General features: G+C 35.8%; 1 protein-coding gene and 1 pseudogene across 24 annotated transcripts in view; both read left to right on the top strand.

Annotated features, from left to right (window-relative positions):
- Positions 1–18532, top strand: part of HDAC9 (histone deacetylase 9) — a 576603-nt gene that overhangs the window by 81870 nt on the left and 476201 nt on the right. For 6 of the 24 annotated variants that reach the window (XM_033862982.2, XM_033862974.2, XM_033862980.2 and 3 more), the window contains 4 exons: positions 9484–9725; positions 14400–14565; positions 15554–15680; positions 17953–18074. In XM_033862982.2, the coding sequence (XP_033718873.1) occupies positions 9484–9725; positions 14400–14565; positions 15554–15680; positions 17953–18074 (657 nt within the window). The remainder of the gene's footprint in view (positions 1–9483; positions 9726–14399; positions 14566–15553; positions 15681–17952; positions 18075–18532) is intronic. The other 18 variants (XM_033862978.2, XM_033862999.2, XM_033862994.2 and 15 more) reach the window with 6 other exon arrangements.
- LOC101326286 (casein kinase I pseudogene) lies at positions 2519–3137 on the top strand (annotated as a pseudogene).

Genomic DNA, 18532 nt, shown 5'->3' with positions numbered 1-18532 from the left:
CCCTGGGAATAAGAGAATAGTAAATAAAAGCTCAGATTGCTTCTTGCATTTATTTTCTTTTCATTTATGCCATGTATTAGTGCACCTTAAAGAAACAGTAAACATGTGTAACTTGAACAGAATCACTATCAGGGAGAATTGTATTTCTGGACTAATCAATTTAAGTATTCTTGTTCTAGAAATTATTTTTTCAAGTTTGATTAATTTATTCTTTATTTCATTATGATATAAATATTAACAGTGGAAAATAAGCTAAGAATATTTATTTGTATTACTAAAGTGAAATTTGGGCAACATTGTCATCAAACTGACGTTGTATTGCTTGTTTTTGCATTTTCCATTTTTGATGTTAGCCACATTCAAATTGAGTAATTTACTTTTTCAGAAAAAAATATGCCTTCCCAGTCTGCAATGATTCTACACATTTCAGTGAAGAGTCTTCAATAAAAGGCACTTCAATATTTTTTAAAAAATCAGTTATTGGATATTTTAGAGAAAATATTAAATAACCTTAAGATGATTTATTCTTTTGTATTAATTTAGTATTAATTAATTTACTATCTTGTCTATTAATTTAGTAATTTTCTATTAATTTAGTAATTCTTCATTTTTCAAATTGGAGATTTGAAAAAAATTCTTAGCTTATAGTTTATCGGTTCTGTTCTAATTTTCTCATAATGTAACATGGGGTAATCATTCATGAATTAGGCCTTACTGTTTAGATAACTCAGGATTGTGGTTTATTCTTGGTGATCTCTACTGAGGCAAACAGGATGATGGGTAAGTTTTATTTTACTCAGCGTTCCCTTCCTGCACTTTGGTGGTTGTCACCTGTCAGCACACTGAGTTTTAAGAGGTAACTTGGGGTCTGGGAAATGTGAAATGACATCTTAGGTGGAAAAATTTTTGAGATTGCTTTTTTCAAATACTTAATCACTTTTGCCAGAAACTCATTCACTTATCAATAAACAGTCAATGTTTACCTGGGTTCAGACAGTCAAAAAGAACTAGTAAGTAATTGTTTTAGGATTTTAATTGGGTATGTACATATGTGTTTCTAATTTTATTACCGTATGATTCATCACTATCACTCATTCATTTATTCCTTCATTCATTTCAGGTATGCACTGAGGCATTACTATGATTTTATGCTGTGCCAGGCACTGAAAATGTGGTCCCTCTTCTCAAGGGACTTAGAATAATGGTGAAGGGAGTCAATTAAACAAATATTATGAAAATGAATTGAAAATTTTAATGAGAAAATACAATAAGATACAGAAAGACATCCTACATCAAATCATTTTTAGCTAAGATATGAAGGATAAGTCAGAATCAGTATAGAAAAATGGGGTGGGATTGGAATTTAGAAAGAGATAATGTATATGAGAAATCTGAGATTTCGGAGAGCATGGTGTGTTCACAGACTGAAAGAAGATCGGTGTGATTCAAATGAAGGGAGGAGAGTAGGGGGTGTTGAAGCTGAAAACACGGGCAGAAAGCACGTCATAGAGGAATAGGCCATCATGTTAAAGATTGGGGTTCCACTGATGGGTGTTACCCAGGAAAGTGACAGAGGGCTGCTTTAGTAAAATAGGCAGTGGTAGTGGAGAGCGCTTGATGAATTCAAAAAATATTTCAGAGTAGAAAAGATTGTTTATGTTGATTGGGTATGGATAATAAAGGGACAGAGGAGTCAAATATCACTTTCATGTTCTCCTCTGGCTGCACAGTACCTCTCCAGAGGTACTGGAGAAAGAGCAGAGTAAGACAGGTAAATGAAGAGTAACAGTACTGGTTATACATATCGGTGGCAAGTTTAGAATAGATGTTTAGGCTGGAGAGAGAATTGTGACCGTAGAGGAAGCAAATAAAGTCCTGGGAATGGAAAATATCACCACTGAGAGTCCTGGAGGGAAAATAGAAGAGGGCCCAGGTGGGATTCTAGAGCACCAACATCATTGCCCTTGATGCGTCATGTTTTCTACATCAGTTTATGGCTTGATGTGCATCAACACATGAGTTCCTTGAAGGCAGTGCCTTCTCTTGTTGACTAAAAACTGTTTTGGCAATTAACATGGCTTTACAAATATTTGCTGAATAAAGGTGTAAATGAAAAGTGATATGTTAACCTATGATACTTTAAAAACAGTGATTTCAATGTTATTTTAGATATACACAGCCCTAAACAGTCTGATACTTTCTTTAGATAGTATTAATTATATTATACTTAAGAATTTATGCTGCAATGTAGTTATTGAGGCAAAGAGCTAGAGGAACAAAATACAAACAGCCATCAGACATGGGCCAGCCCTCAGTTAGGTTTATGCTGTGATATAACAAGTAAGATATAATGGATAAAAGTGTAAATAAAATTACAAAATTGGATTTCTTTTGTTCCAAATCAGTGTTAAAAGAAAGGGAGTGAGAGGTGGTAGCAGGATTTCAGAAAAGGAAATATCAAGGTGGTTTAAGTGGATGTAAATCAAGTTCATGGAGTTGAAGGAAGAAAAACATTTAAGTTCTGTTTCTTTCCCAAAGCCCATGGCTTCTACCTGAAGAATTCTTTCTGGTGATCAACGTAACCAATGATGAGGAAGTGTCAGTGAAGCTAGAATCACAAAAGCTAGGTATCCCCTGTTGCTGTACCAGAGCAAACTTTAAGATTCTTCATGGTGGGATTGACATCCCACACATAAAGTTGTATCAGTAGCACAAAGACTGTAAGTGATACTTATGGATCTTCTTCCATCCATTCTCCAAGACCTCTCCAGTTTCTGTTCAAGAAGGCTCACAGTGAAAACTGTACTAGCGTTAGCTGACCAGATGATCAGTCGAATTGCATATGTGCATATGAAGAGTTTAAGACACAGTAAACCAGATAACTTCCTAATTGGTAGTGGGTGTCACTGTTTTTATTCCATATTGATTTCAGTTTGGCCAGAAAGTACAGACATGACAGGACAAGGCAGTACATACTATACAGAGCAGGTAATAATCTCTCTGACACTACCTGTCAAACCAGCATAAGTGAACATCTTGGTATTGAGCAGAGTTTCATAGATGACACGGTATCATTAGAATACATGTACACATAGGTTAATAGAACCAGCCTCTCCTGGCGAAGGGTGCAAAAATGAAACAAGTAGGGAAAGATTAGTGAAAGATGTCTATTCCTGCTGAAGTTTCATATAAATTCCTGCAGCGTTTCCCATGTACTTAAACTATTATTAAAGGCTATACTTTGAAAAAGTATGGATTACACGTATCCGAGAGAGGTATTCCACATTCATTTTTTTAAAAATTAATTTTTATTGGAGTATAGTTGCTTTACAATTTTGTGTTCGTTTCTGTTGTACAGCAAAGTGAATCAGCTATACGTATACATATATCCCCTCTTTTTGGATTTCCTTCCCATTTAAGTCACCACAGAGCACTGAGTAGAGTTCCCTAAGCTATACAGTAGGTTCTCATTAGTTATGTATTTTATACATAGCATCGACAATATATATATGTCAATCGCTTTCTCCCGATTCATCCCACCACCACCCCTTTCTCCCGGTTGGTGTCCATATGTTTGTTCTCTACGTGTGTGTCTCTATTTCTGTTGTGCAGATAAGATCATCTATACCATCGTTATAGATTCCACATACATGTGTTAATACGATACATGTTTTTCTCTTTTTGACTTCACTCTGTATGACAGTCTCTAGGTCCATCCACGTCTCTACAAATGATCGAATTTCGTTCCTTTTTATGGCTGAGTAATATGTTCCATTGTATATATGTGCCACATCTTCTTTATCCATTCCTCTGTTGATGGACACTTAGGTTGCTTCCATGTCCTGGCTATTGTAAATAGTGCTGCAGTGAACATTGGGGTGCATGTATCTTTTTGAATTATGGTTTTCTCTGGGTGTATGCCCAGTAGTGGGATTGCTGGGTCACATGGTAGTTCTATTTTCAGGTTTCTGAGGAAAAAAAACTCCTCCATACTGTTCTCCATATCCACATTCTTTTCTGAACCCTGAACTAATGACAGGCCCACACATTTGACAGGATGATGTTAAAGCACAAAACAGCACAACAGGCAGCCTTTTCCCATGGGCAGAGTCTGCAGGCCCAAAGATTTCTGCACAGGAAAGGAGGAACAAAAGAAGCTGAGCAGATGATCAGAGCAGCATTTGTTTCTCCCACACCTGGAAATCGTTATTCATATATCCACCTGCCAGTGGTTGTGGTCACCCATTTCTTGGTGTAAGAACTTATTTTCCATATAAACTGGCTCTGGGCAGCACTGGTGATGCTGTATCCTGAATATTATTGTAGCTGCTGTAATTGTGACTATTAACTGAGATAGTTAAACATGGTTCCATTTTTTGTCACGGTTTTTCAAGTCTCAACTTGTAACTGAATTGACACATACAAATTGGTGGCGAGATTGTGCCTGTGCCTTTTTTTCTGTGTATGAAAGCCTGTGCTTTACACTGCACTGCTTCGGGATCTCATTCAGAGGAACAACGTGAACAGTCTTGACCATTGTTGTGATAGTTGTAAATGGTCAAAATTTGCATTCTTAGAATTTTTCCATCCATGAGGTTTGCAAGTTATTCACTGAAAACATTCTTAAAATGGATGGCTTCTTGTTTGTAACCCAGCTGATAAAAAAGCAACCAAAGATTCCTGTTTTTGAACATACAAAAATTCTCCCTACATACCTGTGCTATAAATAATAGCATCTAAAGTGAAAAATTAAGAAACATGCCGTGACTACTTAGTGTGTCCTTAGTACCTTGATTTAACTGTTTAATGGTCTTGGTATATAAAACAACGTATTTATCAAAGAAATTTAGTTACAGCTGAACAGGTGTATATGTTGCTGAAATAAATGTAATTATCATAAGCATCTATATGAGCTGAGATTTTTATTTTGAAATGGGAGCTTTTTTGTTTCCATGTTTCTTAAAGTAAAAACTATTTCTAAAAAATTGCACGAGTTGGGCTTCACTGGTGGCGCAGTGGTTGAGAGTCCGCCTGCCGATGCAGGGGACACGGGTTCGTGCCCTGGTCCAGGAAGATCTCACATGCTACGGAGCGGCTGGGCCCGTGAGCCATGGTCGCTGAGCCTGTGCGTTCGGAGCCTGTGTTCCGCAACGGGAGAGGCCATACAGTGAGAGGCCCGCGTACCGCAAAAAAAAAAAAAAAAATTGCATGAGTTGATAAGTCCTAAGTAGAGGAGGGAATAACTATCAAAGAGTTAGTAAGAAAAGACACTGAGGAAAGAACGAGCAGAACTCTGTAAAGTGATAATAAGACTAAATATATGTGGAAATGTTCTGACTGGGTATTTGCTATTAGAATAACAATAAACATATAATATACATATATATGTCACATGTATTTGAAATCTCAGACAAATAAGGTGAGTCTAAATAAAGTTATGAGATCTGTTAAGAAAACAGGATTTGTTTATAAGTAATGGTAATGCTACTGTTATCATCAACTTCCTTCTAACTTATATATCACTGGCCACCTGTTCTAAGTAATTTGCCTGTTCCTAGACAAGAAATGTTGTGAACAGTGATGATTCCATTTCCTCACTGTTAAAATTGGTTGTTAATTTTTCCTTGTTAGTTGATTATTTCTGATTATGATAATACAGCAGCTGTGGACAATGCCCTTTCTTTCACATTCTGTGATGTGTAAGTGACTGTAACTTGTTGAAACTCAGCCTTGGTATTGTGTTACTATTATTGCTCCTGGGGAGGCTTATTAGCCTGTCACAGAAGATGGAAGAAAAATCCGTCATTCTTTTTGGAATACGATGAGCCTTTGTCACCCACAATGCAATTAATTTTAAAAATAGAAAGAATGGCTGTGATATGATTATGATTAACCAGAGATGAGCTATTGTCCAAGTAACAGGAACTAATCCAGCAGGCCAGAGATGACCTACACAGAACCATCAGTTTGCTGATTGCCATTTCTCTCTGAGTTTGATGAAATATTCATGCCTTCGCTCTCCTCTCTGCAAGCACTATTGATTTCTTGTGTAAACGCTGCTATATTTAGTCTAGACAAATGGAATGTGGATTGCTGCTGAATAAATTGGATGAAAGACTGGGATCTTGCCTGCCTCTTTCTCTCAGTCTTGGGCAATTATTTATAATCAAGAGCAGTTTTTGTAAGTTGAGGGTGATTTTTCACAATTTAGTGATTAGTCTCTGAACAAAGGCAAGCAGTTAGACACAATCATTTCTGTTGGGATAGCAGGTTAAGAAGTCAAATTACCCTTTGAGGCTTACACTAGCTGTTTTGGAGAGTTCTGGGGGTCTTTTTTCCTTATCTCTTTTGGGTTTTGTTCTTTTTTGGGGCGGGGGGTTGACGGTTATAGTTTATGGATATTAAGAATGCCAGCAACAAGAGACCCCAGGATCTCTTGAAATTTTACATTTTGCCTTTATAGGGTTAAATTTGTTTACTGAGATGTCCATGTAAAAACTGAGGCTTTAGTCTGGACTTTTTAATGTAAAAGTGAAATATATGCTTAACAGCCATTGCTTTTGGTTGGAATAACGCCAACTCTATAAATTAATGCTCAAAATCTCATGTTACTCCAGAGCCTTAATTGAAAGTTCTACATTGGACCTTTTGACCAAGAGATCTTACAGGCTATCTTCCTCAGTTAGTTCCAAACTTGTCACAATTATTATTTTTCCTTTTGTAAATATCATGTTTTAGAAGACATTGTCCCCCAAACTATGGCTTATTGATAAATTGTTTTCCCATTTTCATTAAACTGGCATATACAGCACTATCAGTGCAAGCTCTTCTGATCTATACATTGAAAAATCACCAGTGTCAGCAACCAAGATTGATATCAGTTCCCCCACTCCACCCCTACAAGCTGACACACACACGTGCCTGCACACACACATGCTTGTGTGTACACACAATTCAGATGATAAGCAAGACATTAACGTGTCATTTAGTGTTTGAAGCCTTAACTTCTATAGACAGAATTTATGTTAGGCTTTATTGACTTCCTGAAAATATCTCTTAAATTTGCATGGAATATTAACTTTGTAGTTTCCAGCCTGGAGTCTTCAAATTTAAGTTACTCAGAGTAGGAGTCACAGCATTAGATACAATTTGTAAAAATATGGAAAATTAGAAGGGGGAAAATTATTCATATTTCCACCCAAAATACAACTTTCTTTTGTTCTCTATCTCACCAGTCTTTGCTGGTAGAATTCAGAAACTTAATACCATTAAATCTCCAGTAGAATATATGCTCTTTGAGGGCTAGAATTTTTTTGTCTTTTAGTTTTACTACTGAACCCAAACATCTAGAATCACCTTGGGAATTTAAGATTCTCAGTAAATGTACATTGACTAAATTAACTAATTTTTAAAGAGTTATCATAGGGTATATGTCATTTTTATTATTGTTCTTTCACTTAATGTTACAACAACATTTTTCATGTTCCCATAAACATTATTTTTAATGATTGCATATTTTTCCATGAAATGGATGTGACATATTTTACTAGACATTTCCTTGTAGTTGGTGATTTCAGTTAAAATGATAATACTTCAGTAAACAGTATGACATTGAACTGTTTCTTCCTGTTAGTATTATCTCCTTAAGATATATTCCAAGAGTTGGCAAACCTGAATCAAATGGTAGAAATACTTAATGCCTCTTAACAGATGTCACCAGATTGTGATATCACGTATCACTTTTTCAGAAGTTTTAAACCAACTGGCAGTGCCACTTGCAACATATAATTGTCTACTTGATCATATGTTTGTCCTATACAAGCGGATGTTGTACATACACATATGCATATATGTGAATCATATATATGATATTTAATCATTAGAAAATGATGCCTTATTTTTATTTAAAATTTTGCATATCTTTACTAGTGAAGGTGGATTTTTTTTTTTAGTTGTTTGGCTATGTTTCTTTGTTTTCTTGTTTTATAATTTTTCTAGATGTTTTAGTGTTTCTATTTTCTAATATTTAATAGAAATCATAAACAATTTTATTTTCATACTGGCTCCATATTTTTGTTTGGTTAGCCCCACAGTGTTGATGATTTATTTTAATACACAGGAAATTTGTTTTTACATAATTTTTTTAGAGAAAGCATTTATTGAGGGATATATGTTGTCAGTCTTTGAGTGGATTATCACATTTAATCCTTTTAACAACTCTGTGTTGTTACTGCTAATGGTAATTATCTCCATTTTGCATATGAGGGAACCGAGACCTAGAGAACTTAAATAACACACTCAGGATAACACAGTTACCCTGAGGGTGATACATCCTTTTAAAAGTTATGGGAACAGGCATTTAGATTTTTTTTAAGGTTTTATTTATTATTTATTTATTTAATTTATTTATTTTTGGCTGCATCGGGTCTTAGTTCTGGCATGCGGGATCTTCGTTGAGGCATGTGGGATCTTTTGTTGCGGCACGTGGGTTCTTTGTTGTGGTGCGTGGGCTTCTCTCTAGTTGTGGGGTGTGGGTTTTCTCTTCTCTAGTTGTGGCGCCCAGGCTCCAGGGCGCACGGGCTCTGTAGTTTGCAGCACATGGGCTCTAGTTGAGGCCCATGAGCTCAGTAGTTGTGGCGCGCGGCTTGCCCCACAGCATGTGGGATCTTAGTTCCTTGACCAGGGATCGAACCCGCGTCCCCTGCATTGTAAGGCAGATTCTTTACCACTGGACCACCTGGGAAGTTCTAGGCATTTAGATTTAGAGCAGAGGTTGAAAATTGGCAGCCTGAATATCAAAGTTGATTTATAGAAGCATTTTTTGTTGTTGTTGTTCCAGTAGTTTTTAAATTTTTACAATGATTTGAAATTGAAAATTAGGTGACTTCTGTCTACCCTGGGTCTGTATTTTCTTTCTACTCACCATTTCCCACATTTTAGCTTGCATATTTTTACTTTTTCTTTGGTAGGTCCAGTAACCCTACAAATACATTATTTTAAAAGGTTTACTTCATAAGGAATATATCTTAGAATATGTTTTCTGACTCTGATTACAAACAAAAATGTTTGCAAGTGTACAAATTTAGTTGTGTTAGAAGTTTTCTAATATAACATGACATCTTTTCCTCGATAGAGTTGCATTTTTTTATCCTAAGTTGACTTGAATTTGGTAAGTGGTCCAGTAGAATAAGTTTTATGAACAACTTTGATATCCATGAATCTTTGGAGTCATCTCTTTGAAAAAGGGAAATGTGGAAGATTTCACAGCAGAGTACAAATTGCTGGCTGAAAATTAACCTGTGGTTCATTTTATCAAGCCTGATATACAGAAGACCTTTTACCATCCTTGTGAAAAAAAAAACTAGATTTGTTGATGTAAAATTTGTCTAATGGGGTATAGTGTCTTTCACTTTTCATTTGTTTCCAAGTCAATGTGCTAATTTTCTATCCTCTATCATCCATCCTTTTTTTCTGTCTCTCCAGTTGATGTAAAATCAGAGGTTCCTGTGGGCCTGGAGCCCATCTCGCCTTTAGACCTAAGGACAGACCTCAGGATGATGATGCCCGTGGTGGACCCTGTAGTCCGTGAGAAGCAACTTCAGCAGGAGTTACTCCTCATCCAGCAACAGCAGCAAATCCAGAAGCAGCTCTTGATCGCAGAGTTTCAGAAACAGCATGAGAACTTGACACGGCAGCACCAGGCTCAGCTTCAGGAGCACATCAAGGTAGCAAACGTTTCTTTGTCTCTGACCGTTGACTCGGGGAGCCTGCACCATAACATGGGCATAAGAGGGAGCAGTGGAGGGATATTTCACTATGAAAAGATACGGATGCATGGCTGGGAGGAAACTTTGATTGTACTAGTGAAAAACCTGGGTAAGTAAAAGGAATCCTGGCAAAAACCTGCTTTGCTTTTTGGAGAGGAGCCTCTACCACTCTTTTTTCTGTTAGTTTACAGCATCAATAGTAAGGAATAGTAACTTCCCACCCTTTTTAAGACTCTCTTCTACATGCTTTTGTCCATTTGCCCCATCTGCTCTCCACCAAGAAGAACCACGAGCATGGAAAGACCCATTTTATATTTCTAATAACAAATGTATGGATACAAAGGGGGAAAGGGAGGGGGAGAGGGGGGAATTGGGAGATTGGGGTTGACACATACACACTACTGATACTATGTATAAATAGGTAACTAATGAGAACATACTATGTAGCACAGGGAACTCTACCTAATGCACTGTGGTGACCTAAATGGGAAGGAAATCCAAAAAAGAGCCATATGTATATATATATATGTATGTATGTACACATGTAGCTGATTCGTTTTGCTGTACAGTAGAAACTAACACAGCATTGTAAAGCAACTATAGTCCAATAAAAATTAATTTTAAAAAAAAGAATCTTCATATACTATTCACCAGAGAGGATAAATTAATCCCTTTATGTGAAGAGAGAGCCTTTTTTTATTTTTGTCTTTGGTCTATAAGTAGATATTTTGAGTGCTCTATAAGTAGATGTTCTGAGTATGTCCTAATCTTCCTTATGGAAAAGACCTCATAATGTATACATTCAAAATAATAACATAATGAAAAGCTCAACAAAATTTTATATAAAGAAACTGATACATATATTTTCAGTGTTTTTATACAAGTCTAATAGACTGTAGATAAGAATTTATTGAAACAGTTTTGGGAGTAGTTGACAATTAGAGACCCAAGTTGTTTAAATTATTCTAGGAGAAATATGTCCATATCCCACAATTATGTATGATGGAGTATTTTATTATCAGTGTCTGTGTATCTATTTATTCTCTTGTATCCTCAGAGGTAAATATTACTTCAGCTTTATTTGTAAAATGTCTTTCAACTTCTTGACAAAAATAATTAAAACAAAGCTATTTTGGTCTGACTTAGTAGATGTTTAATTTGAATTTATTATGACAGTAATATAAAGTAGCAAATATTTGTAATAAAAAAGTCTACCTTTATGTCCAACTCGTTCAAAAGTGACTTAACTTATGTTAACTTATTAATATAATAAAGTATATGTTATATTATTTCATTTTTATTGTATTGTGTTATAGACACTTGATTTTTTTTTCCTTTTGCATTTTTTTAAATGTATTTTTTTATACAGCAGGTTCTTCTTAGTCATCCCCATTTTATACACATCAGTGTATACATGTCAATCCCTATCTCCCAATTCATCACACCGCCACCACCACCCCCCGCCCCTTTCCCCCCTTGGTGTCCATACGTTTGTTCTCTACATCTGTGTCTCAATTTCTGCCCTGCAGAAGTTGATCTTTTACTCACTTGCAAATAAAATACAAGCACATTTATGTGGGGTTAATATAGATAACTAATTTATGTTAATATTATATAATTTTACCACATTGATATTACAGTGTCTCAGAGGGTAAAAATGCTTTTTCTTTCCTATGTTCCTTGTTTTATATTTCCTTAGCCTGGAAGACCTATTTTAACTTACTTTCAGAAAAAGTCTCTTTGATACCTGATGTAAAATGTGGTATTTTTTTCCTTTAACTAGTGAACTTTACTAAAAGACACTTACAATATATTGACCCATAAGATACCTTAAAAATAAGAGTGAGGATTTTGTTTTAAGTCTCATATGGAATCCTGGTTGTATTTTGCGGTATAGGAAACCTTCATTTAGTTTATAGACTTATTTTTGAGTGATTCTGGAACATTTTATTTCAGTTTGACCTTTGAAACAATAATAGTAACAATAATGTCCAGATTTCCTTCTTCATTCATTCTAGGCATGTTAAAATGGCAATGATGAATGAGTAAAATTTATATTCTTCCCCATAGTTGAAGGTTTGTTTCATTTTGCTGTGGTATGCAAGTGGTGTTGCCCTGAATATAGGGCAATACTGATAAGTTACAGCTTTAGACAGTTCTTTTCATTTATGTTTGATGCCTTTTGTAGTTGTAAAGATCAACATAAAATTTTTTTAAGTAATTGTTTGATTTTACTCAAAAGTTAATAGTAGCAAGTACGTAATTGTTACTTTAGCCCAAACAAGGTAGTATATAGCAGGTTTACTGACACCTAGAAAATATTGGAAAAGGGGAGGGAGAAAAATGATTCTGAGATAGCTAAGGAAAAGTTAGTGTTTGGAATTATTTTCTAAAGTAATAAGTTGCTTTTTCGGAAACTAAAGTCATACTTAAAATTTCCCTTTAAGTTTAAGAAGTTTCTTTGCTTTAAAATTTTTTAATTTTATTGTTTTATATTTTTTATGCATAGGACTAAAAGTTGATGCTTTTAACATTCATCTAGATTTTACATTTATGAGGAAGACACAGCATGATGCTTAACTTATATTAGTGTTTGGAATCTTTGGCTTCTATAATCATCTGTTGAGTTAGATGCTGTTATCCCATTTTTCCACCTAGTAATCTGAGGCAGAAACACTGTAACTTGCCCAAGGCTACACAGCCAGTAAGTGGATGCTCCAGGATTTGTAATCTTGCCTCGTCTACCTCCAAAGCTACTACTTCATTCTGCCTCTGTCTTGGACTAGAACATGAAACTGGAGGAGTGACGTTTTGTTTCTTTTTTTTTTTTTTAACCTCATTCCTGCAATCTTTGATAATGAATAGTAGCTGTGGAAATTAAATCGTGTGCTTTTCTAATTCCTAAGAGAGATTAATATTCAGTTCCACTGGGGCTTTGGGTGAAGCAATAAATCAACTTGATCAACCCCAATGTCTATATAGAATTAACATTTAAGGCAAAGTTTAAGCAGAATTATGAAATTTTTGGTTAGAATGGAGTATCTAAAAACACTTATTAAGAGACTGGTGGATCAAATCCAAAATGTCAAAGACTGTAATTTGGAAATTAACCAGAAATGCTTCTAGCCATGTCCTTCTGGGACGAGTGAAGCTATCATGCTTGACATGCAGAGTTGGCTTCCTGTTGCTCCACAGTGACTCTGATGCCATTCCATATAACTTGTTATTTTTGTTCTGTTACTGTGCAGTGTAAATTTCAGAATTTTAGGCACCTATCTCATATAAACAGCAAATTACACTAACTTCATTAGTATTTAGAGTTTAAAATAGTAATAATAAGCAAAATTAGTATTGTTCAAACTTACAACTTAAATTTCATATGCATTTATGAACATGATGCATGGTGGAGATTATTCCTCTGTCTTATATATGAGGAACCAGTTCTCTGAGTGGCTTAGTGTTGTCTAGATCTCGTATCTAGTAATGTCAGAGCCTAGTAGAACTCAGTCTTGAGTTATTCCTCAGTGGGCACATTTACGATTATTCCATGTCTATTTCTTAGTCTGAGAGAAAATTGACATCTCAAAATGGTTTTGTGTTTTTCTTTAAATTTTATTTATTTATTTTTTTATGGCTGTGTTGGGTCTTCGTTTCTGTGCGTGGGCTTTCTCTAGTTGCGGCGAGCGGGGGCCACTCTTCATCGCGATGCACGGGCCTCTCACTGTCGCGGCCTCTCTTGTTGCGGAGCACAAGCTCCAGACGCACAGGCTCAGTAGTTGTGGCTCACGGGCCTAGTTGCTCCGCGGCATGTGGGATCTTCCCAGACCAGGGCTCAAAGCCGTGTCCGTGCATTGGCAGGCAGATTCTCAACCACTGCGCCACCAGGGAAGTCCTCAAAATGGTTATTAAGAATGCTTTATATTCATGATGTACCTTATTTGGAAGTGAACTCAAGGGATTCAGACAGCCAAACAACAGTGCATCAAAGTGTAGTCTGATGGAAGTGATTTCTTCTTGACCAGTCTCTAATCTGAAGGGTTTTGTGCACTGAGTGAACTAATTAGACTTTTGCTATTTTGAGAGAAGAGCTTGTTATGGATATACAGATTGCATTCATCTTTTGAAAACCTTCTTGGAAGGTTTTGAAATTTTTAGCCTTCGTTTTATTTCAGGTAGATTTCCCCCAAATTAACTCATATCTCACTATTCTATTCAGTTTGATTATGTTCACACAGTTTCTCAGGATAAGAAGTGAAGATTTCATTTGTTTATGTTGCAAGGGAATTGGTAAAACAGACTTCTGGGAAGTTCCTGCCTTTCTTTGCCTGTATCATGTATTTCAGATGCACAAAGGAAAGTTACTCAAGGAACTGAAGATCTGAGTGAATTTGGTAATATTGTGATAGGATGGCGTAGGTGTTGAAATTACCTAAAAACTTCCTTGTTAATGACCTTAAGACCATTTATGGCATTAGTTGCTTGTCTTTAGATTTCAATAATATACCAAAAAATGGGTAAAATGTAAAGTAAATACAAATAATTTCCAAAAGCTCATAACATTTCGATTTTGGTCATTGATGACTATGAAGTCTAAAGAAATTGCACACTCTCATGTCTTTCTCTTCTCGCAAGTTGCAACAGGAACTTCTAGCCATAAAACAGCAACAAGAACTGCTAGAAAAGGAGCAGAAACTGGAGCAGCAGAGGCAAGAACAGGAAGTAGAGAGGCATCGCAGAGAACAGCAGCTTCCTCCTCTCAGAGGCAAAGATAGAGGACGAGAAAGTAAGAGGCACCAGGGTAAAAGACGGATCTCTTCCCTCATCTTTAGCTGATGGTCATTCAGAAAGGAGCCTGATAAAGAGTGGAATTAAACTTGTCAAAATTGTCTGTGTTTAAGTAAAAGAATACCTTATGGACCCAAATGTAAGGCTTTGACATTCACATATCAGCTCTCTGCATTCAGTCTACAAGCACCTCCAGAAGTAAACATAGCATTGTTTGGCAAAGATGCTAATTTCTGTTGTTTTGAACCTTAAAAATAATGTTATACTAAGGCAATATAGCTATGGCATTGTGTTTAATAATAAACTCACTTCCACATTACTCCACCATACCTTCCTCCTGCTCAAGTAATAATTACTCTTTAATAAGTCAAGCCTTGTCTCATTTAGTTTTCAAGTACCCAAACTTTGAGAAGATTTAAGGTAGAATTTTTTTTTTTTTTTTTTTAAAAAGCAACTATCCACAAGAGGGAGACAGATCCAAATAATTCCCCTGTATGAGGTCAGTTCAAAATCAGGTCGTAGCAAGGTTTAAAATGTGATGACTTAAACTGGAATTGTCAGCAATATTTATTTGTTTAATGCGCAAAAGTGCTTTTTAAAAAAGTTTTTCAAACTAGCAATTCAGAAGAGCTCATTTTAATTTGCTTAATCACTTATATGGTCCCCCAAGATTCTTGACTTTTAAAAAGCAGTGTTCTGTTCCTCAGCAGTATTTTTTAAAGCTTAGGAAAAAATTAGTATTAATTCTGGGAATCCCCTTTCTGCAAAAGCAATTAAAGAAATCATCGAAGGTCTTTTGAAAATTGGCAGTTGAAGCAGTAGTTACAAAATATTACTATGTCATTTTCTAAAGGCTGTTTAGACTCTGGTTTCTTCTTTTAATAGGAAAACTTCATATGCTGTGACGAGTGGTGTTACTTCTTAATTTTTGCTAAATATTCCAGAGGCTTGAGAGGACAGAACCACAAATCACCATCTGTTTCTGTATGTGTGTGTTTCAGGGGCAGTGGCAAGTACAGAAGTAAAGCAGAAGCTTCAAGAATTCCTGTTGAGTAAATCAGCAACAAAAGACACTCCAACTAATGGAAAAAATCATTCCGTGAGCCGCCATCCCAAGCTCTGGTACACGTATGTTCAGTGTTTGGCTTTTTTCATTCCCAGGGGTAAAGATCACAGGTTCTCAATTCAGCCAACCTGGGCACAAATCCCTGGGCTGCCAAGTTCTCAGCTATAAGGCTGTGGGCAAGCTCCTCAAATTCTCCAAGGCTCAGGTTTTTATTCTATAAAAAGAGGACGATAATAGTACCTGCCCTCTAGGGTTTCTGGGAAGGTCCTGTGAAACAATGTGGTAAAGTATGTAACAGAGACCAGCTCTTAAATAAATGTTAGCAAGTATCATCTTGAGGGCTAGAAAGTATTATACATGTCCTTTGCCAAATGAATAACTGACAAATGTAGGGTGGGGCATAGAAATTAATTCATATTTTGCATTTTTCTATTCTCAGATGGTGCATCTGATATCTTTACAATAATTTCTGAAGATTTGGCTGGTTGAGATTTTATTTTACTTGGCTTGAAATAAGGTGGAGATCTGAATTATTTTTAAAAGTCCAGAAGATTTTTGACTTAATTAGGAAAGAAAGAAAGAAAGAAAAGTAACTGATATATCTAAGTCTTCAGTGACTAGTTTACCCGTGCCCACCTCATCTCATTTCTTCCCACCCTGTAAAATGAGAGTAGATTGGCTTTTAACACACAAGCTGACAACATAACATACTGCGGTATTACAGTTTTTTATGCAACCATCTTTCTCCAAGTCTAGTAAAGAGATACTGTGCAACACACAATTCTTCCTTCTGTAAAGTATGAAGGAGGTGATATTTTTAAAAAATCAGGGGAAGAACTGATAGGCAAGGCATATTTGGATAATAGACTAATAGATCATAGTTTCATCTCTCTCATATTTAAAAAATATGTTTAGGATTTTACACTTACATATTTTTTAATCACATCATAAGGATAAGGGAGTAAAATCTTGATTATTTGATACACTGTTACATTGACATTTCAAGCATGCCAGGAGTTCTATTAAAAGAGTTATTGTTCTTATAATTCTATATTATAAGTATCTTCCCTTCTCTGCATCCAGAAAAAAAGATGAGGCAGATTCTAGAATGCTATATAAATATTTTTTAATGGTTTACATAATTTATACCATGCATGTCAATTGACTTGAGAAACCAATCCCTGAAGAAAATTTTCACATGTTCATTCAACATCAAAAAGTATTGAAAAAGAAATTCTGTCTTATTACCTAAAATTACATACATAATTTATAACTAACTCATGTTCCTTCTAAGTTAAAACCTGTTTTAAGAAAAGATAATACCTTTTTTGTTGTTGTTGTTAAGTGGAAACAACTACATGCAAACAACTTGTCAGCTGAAAATTCTTTAGCTGTTCCCTTGGGTATATTCGACATGGCTCTCAAATGTTACTTAGGAATCCTTTTTTTTGTACTGAACTGAACTTCAGTAGGGTCCAACTCCTAGACAACCATAAGTCATTAATTTATGAAATCTGAACTTAATACTTTTTGCCAGTTATGGCTAGATAAAATATCCTTACACCAGGTAATTCTTGAGAATGTTGATTCAAATAAATAATATTGGTAGAATCATCATGGTGGTGATACTACGCCCTATCTATATTTTCTCCATATATAATGATTATAGATGTTTATATCCACTGGGTAATCTATGTTCAGTCCTAAGCTATTCTCCAGTAGCACAATTGCATCTGTTTTACTGTATTAATGCAGGACAGACAAAAGATTTTAAAAGGTCAGGTTCATATTGAAGAAGGATGTGTCTCCAGTCTTTACCTTGAAACTGCTATAGAAGTTTGGAGACCTGAGGCTATTCGCACAGTACTGTCTCTCCAGTAGAAAGGCACCCTCACGTACTCTCATGTACTACCTAGCAGTTTTTTTTTAAATGAAGTCCTTCTGTATGTTTACTTTTACCTTGGTTGTTCTACATTGTTGACTAAAAAGGATTCGGATGATGACTTTTCCACTAATATGGCTCTTAAGAAAACATACACAATAATCTCAGATGTCAAATCTCAGGCTCTGGGTAAATTCTCTCCTTTAGTGAAGCAAACTTTTCTATGTGACTGTGTGACCAAACACACAGTGGGCATTCTTGGGCATCCTGCATCATTCCGTAACATACTGCTAAATTGAACTTGGTTACATGAGGCTGTGGTTTGTACACACTAAAAAGAAAGAACATAAACACAGCTGAGACACGTGTTACAGCATGTGCAACCGATTATTGCTGACCAATGTGCAGTAAAAACTCAAGGGGAAATGGTGAACCCTCTTTTTCTTTTGTAGGGCTGCCCACCACACGTCATTGGATCAAAGCTCTCCACCCTTGAGTGGAACGTCTCCATCCTACAAATACACATTACCAGGAGCACAAGATGCAAAGGACGATTTCCCTCTTCGAAAAACTGGTAAGTCAGTTCCACAAGAAGACTCCACTTGCTCTTCCATGACCTTCCTGCAGCTTTATTTTGCCATACCTCTAGGGGAGCGTCAAAGGATTTGAATCATAGCTGTCAGGCTCTCTCCACCTCTGCCCTCAGCATAAGCAGACGCGCGCACACACACTCCTATTTCTGTATCGGTTCATTCAGTATATTATCAAAGTAGCTTTTTTAATTTAAAGGTTAGTCACATTTGGGTTTTAGACAAATTATTTTCTTATTAGCAATAAAGAGAAGAATTAAAGAAAATAGAAATTTGATTTCTCAGAAAATTTAAATCTTCTCCGTTAATGAGGACCTCTCTAATTTCCTCCATTTCTCTGATTTTCTGTTGAGCCTCAGCCATTTACTACAGAAATGGAAATAATCTTTTCCTCCCACTTTTAAAAACCTTAAATTTTAATTGTTTACTAAAACAGATAAGG

Source organism: Tursiops truncatus, chromosome 9 (assembly GCF_011762595.2).
Source record: "Tursiops truncatus isolate mTurTru1 chromosome 9, mTurTru1.mat.Y, whole genome shotgun sequence".
Lineage (NCBI taxonomy): Eukaryota > Metazoa > Chordata > Mammalia > Artiodactyla > Delphinidae > Tursiops > Tursiops truncatus.
The sequence above is the reverse complement of the archived record's forward strand: the minus strand, read 5'-3'. Positions and strand labels throughout refer to the sequence as shown.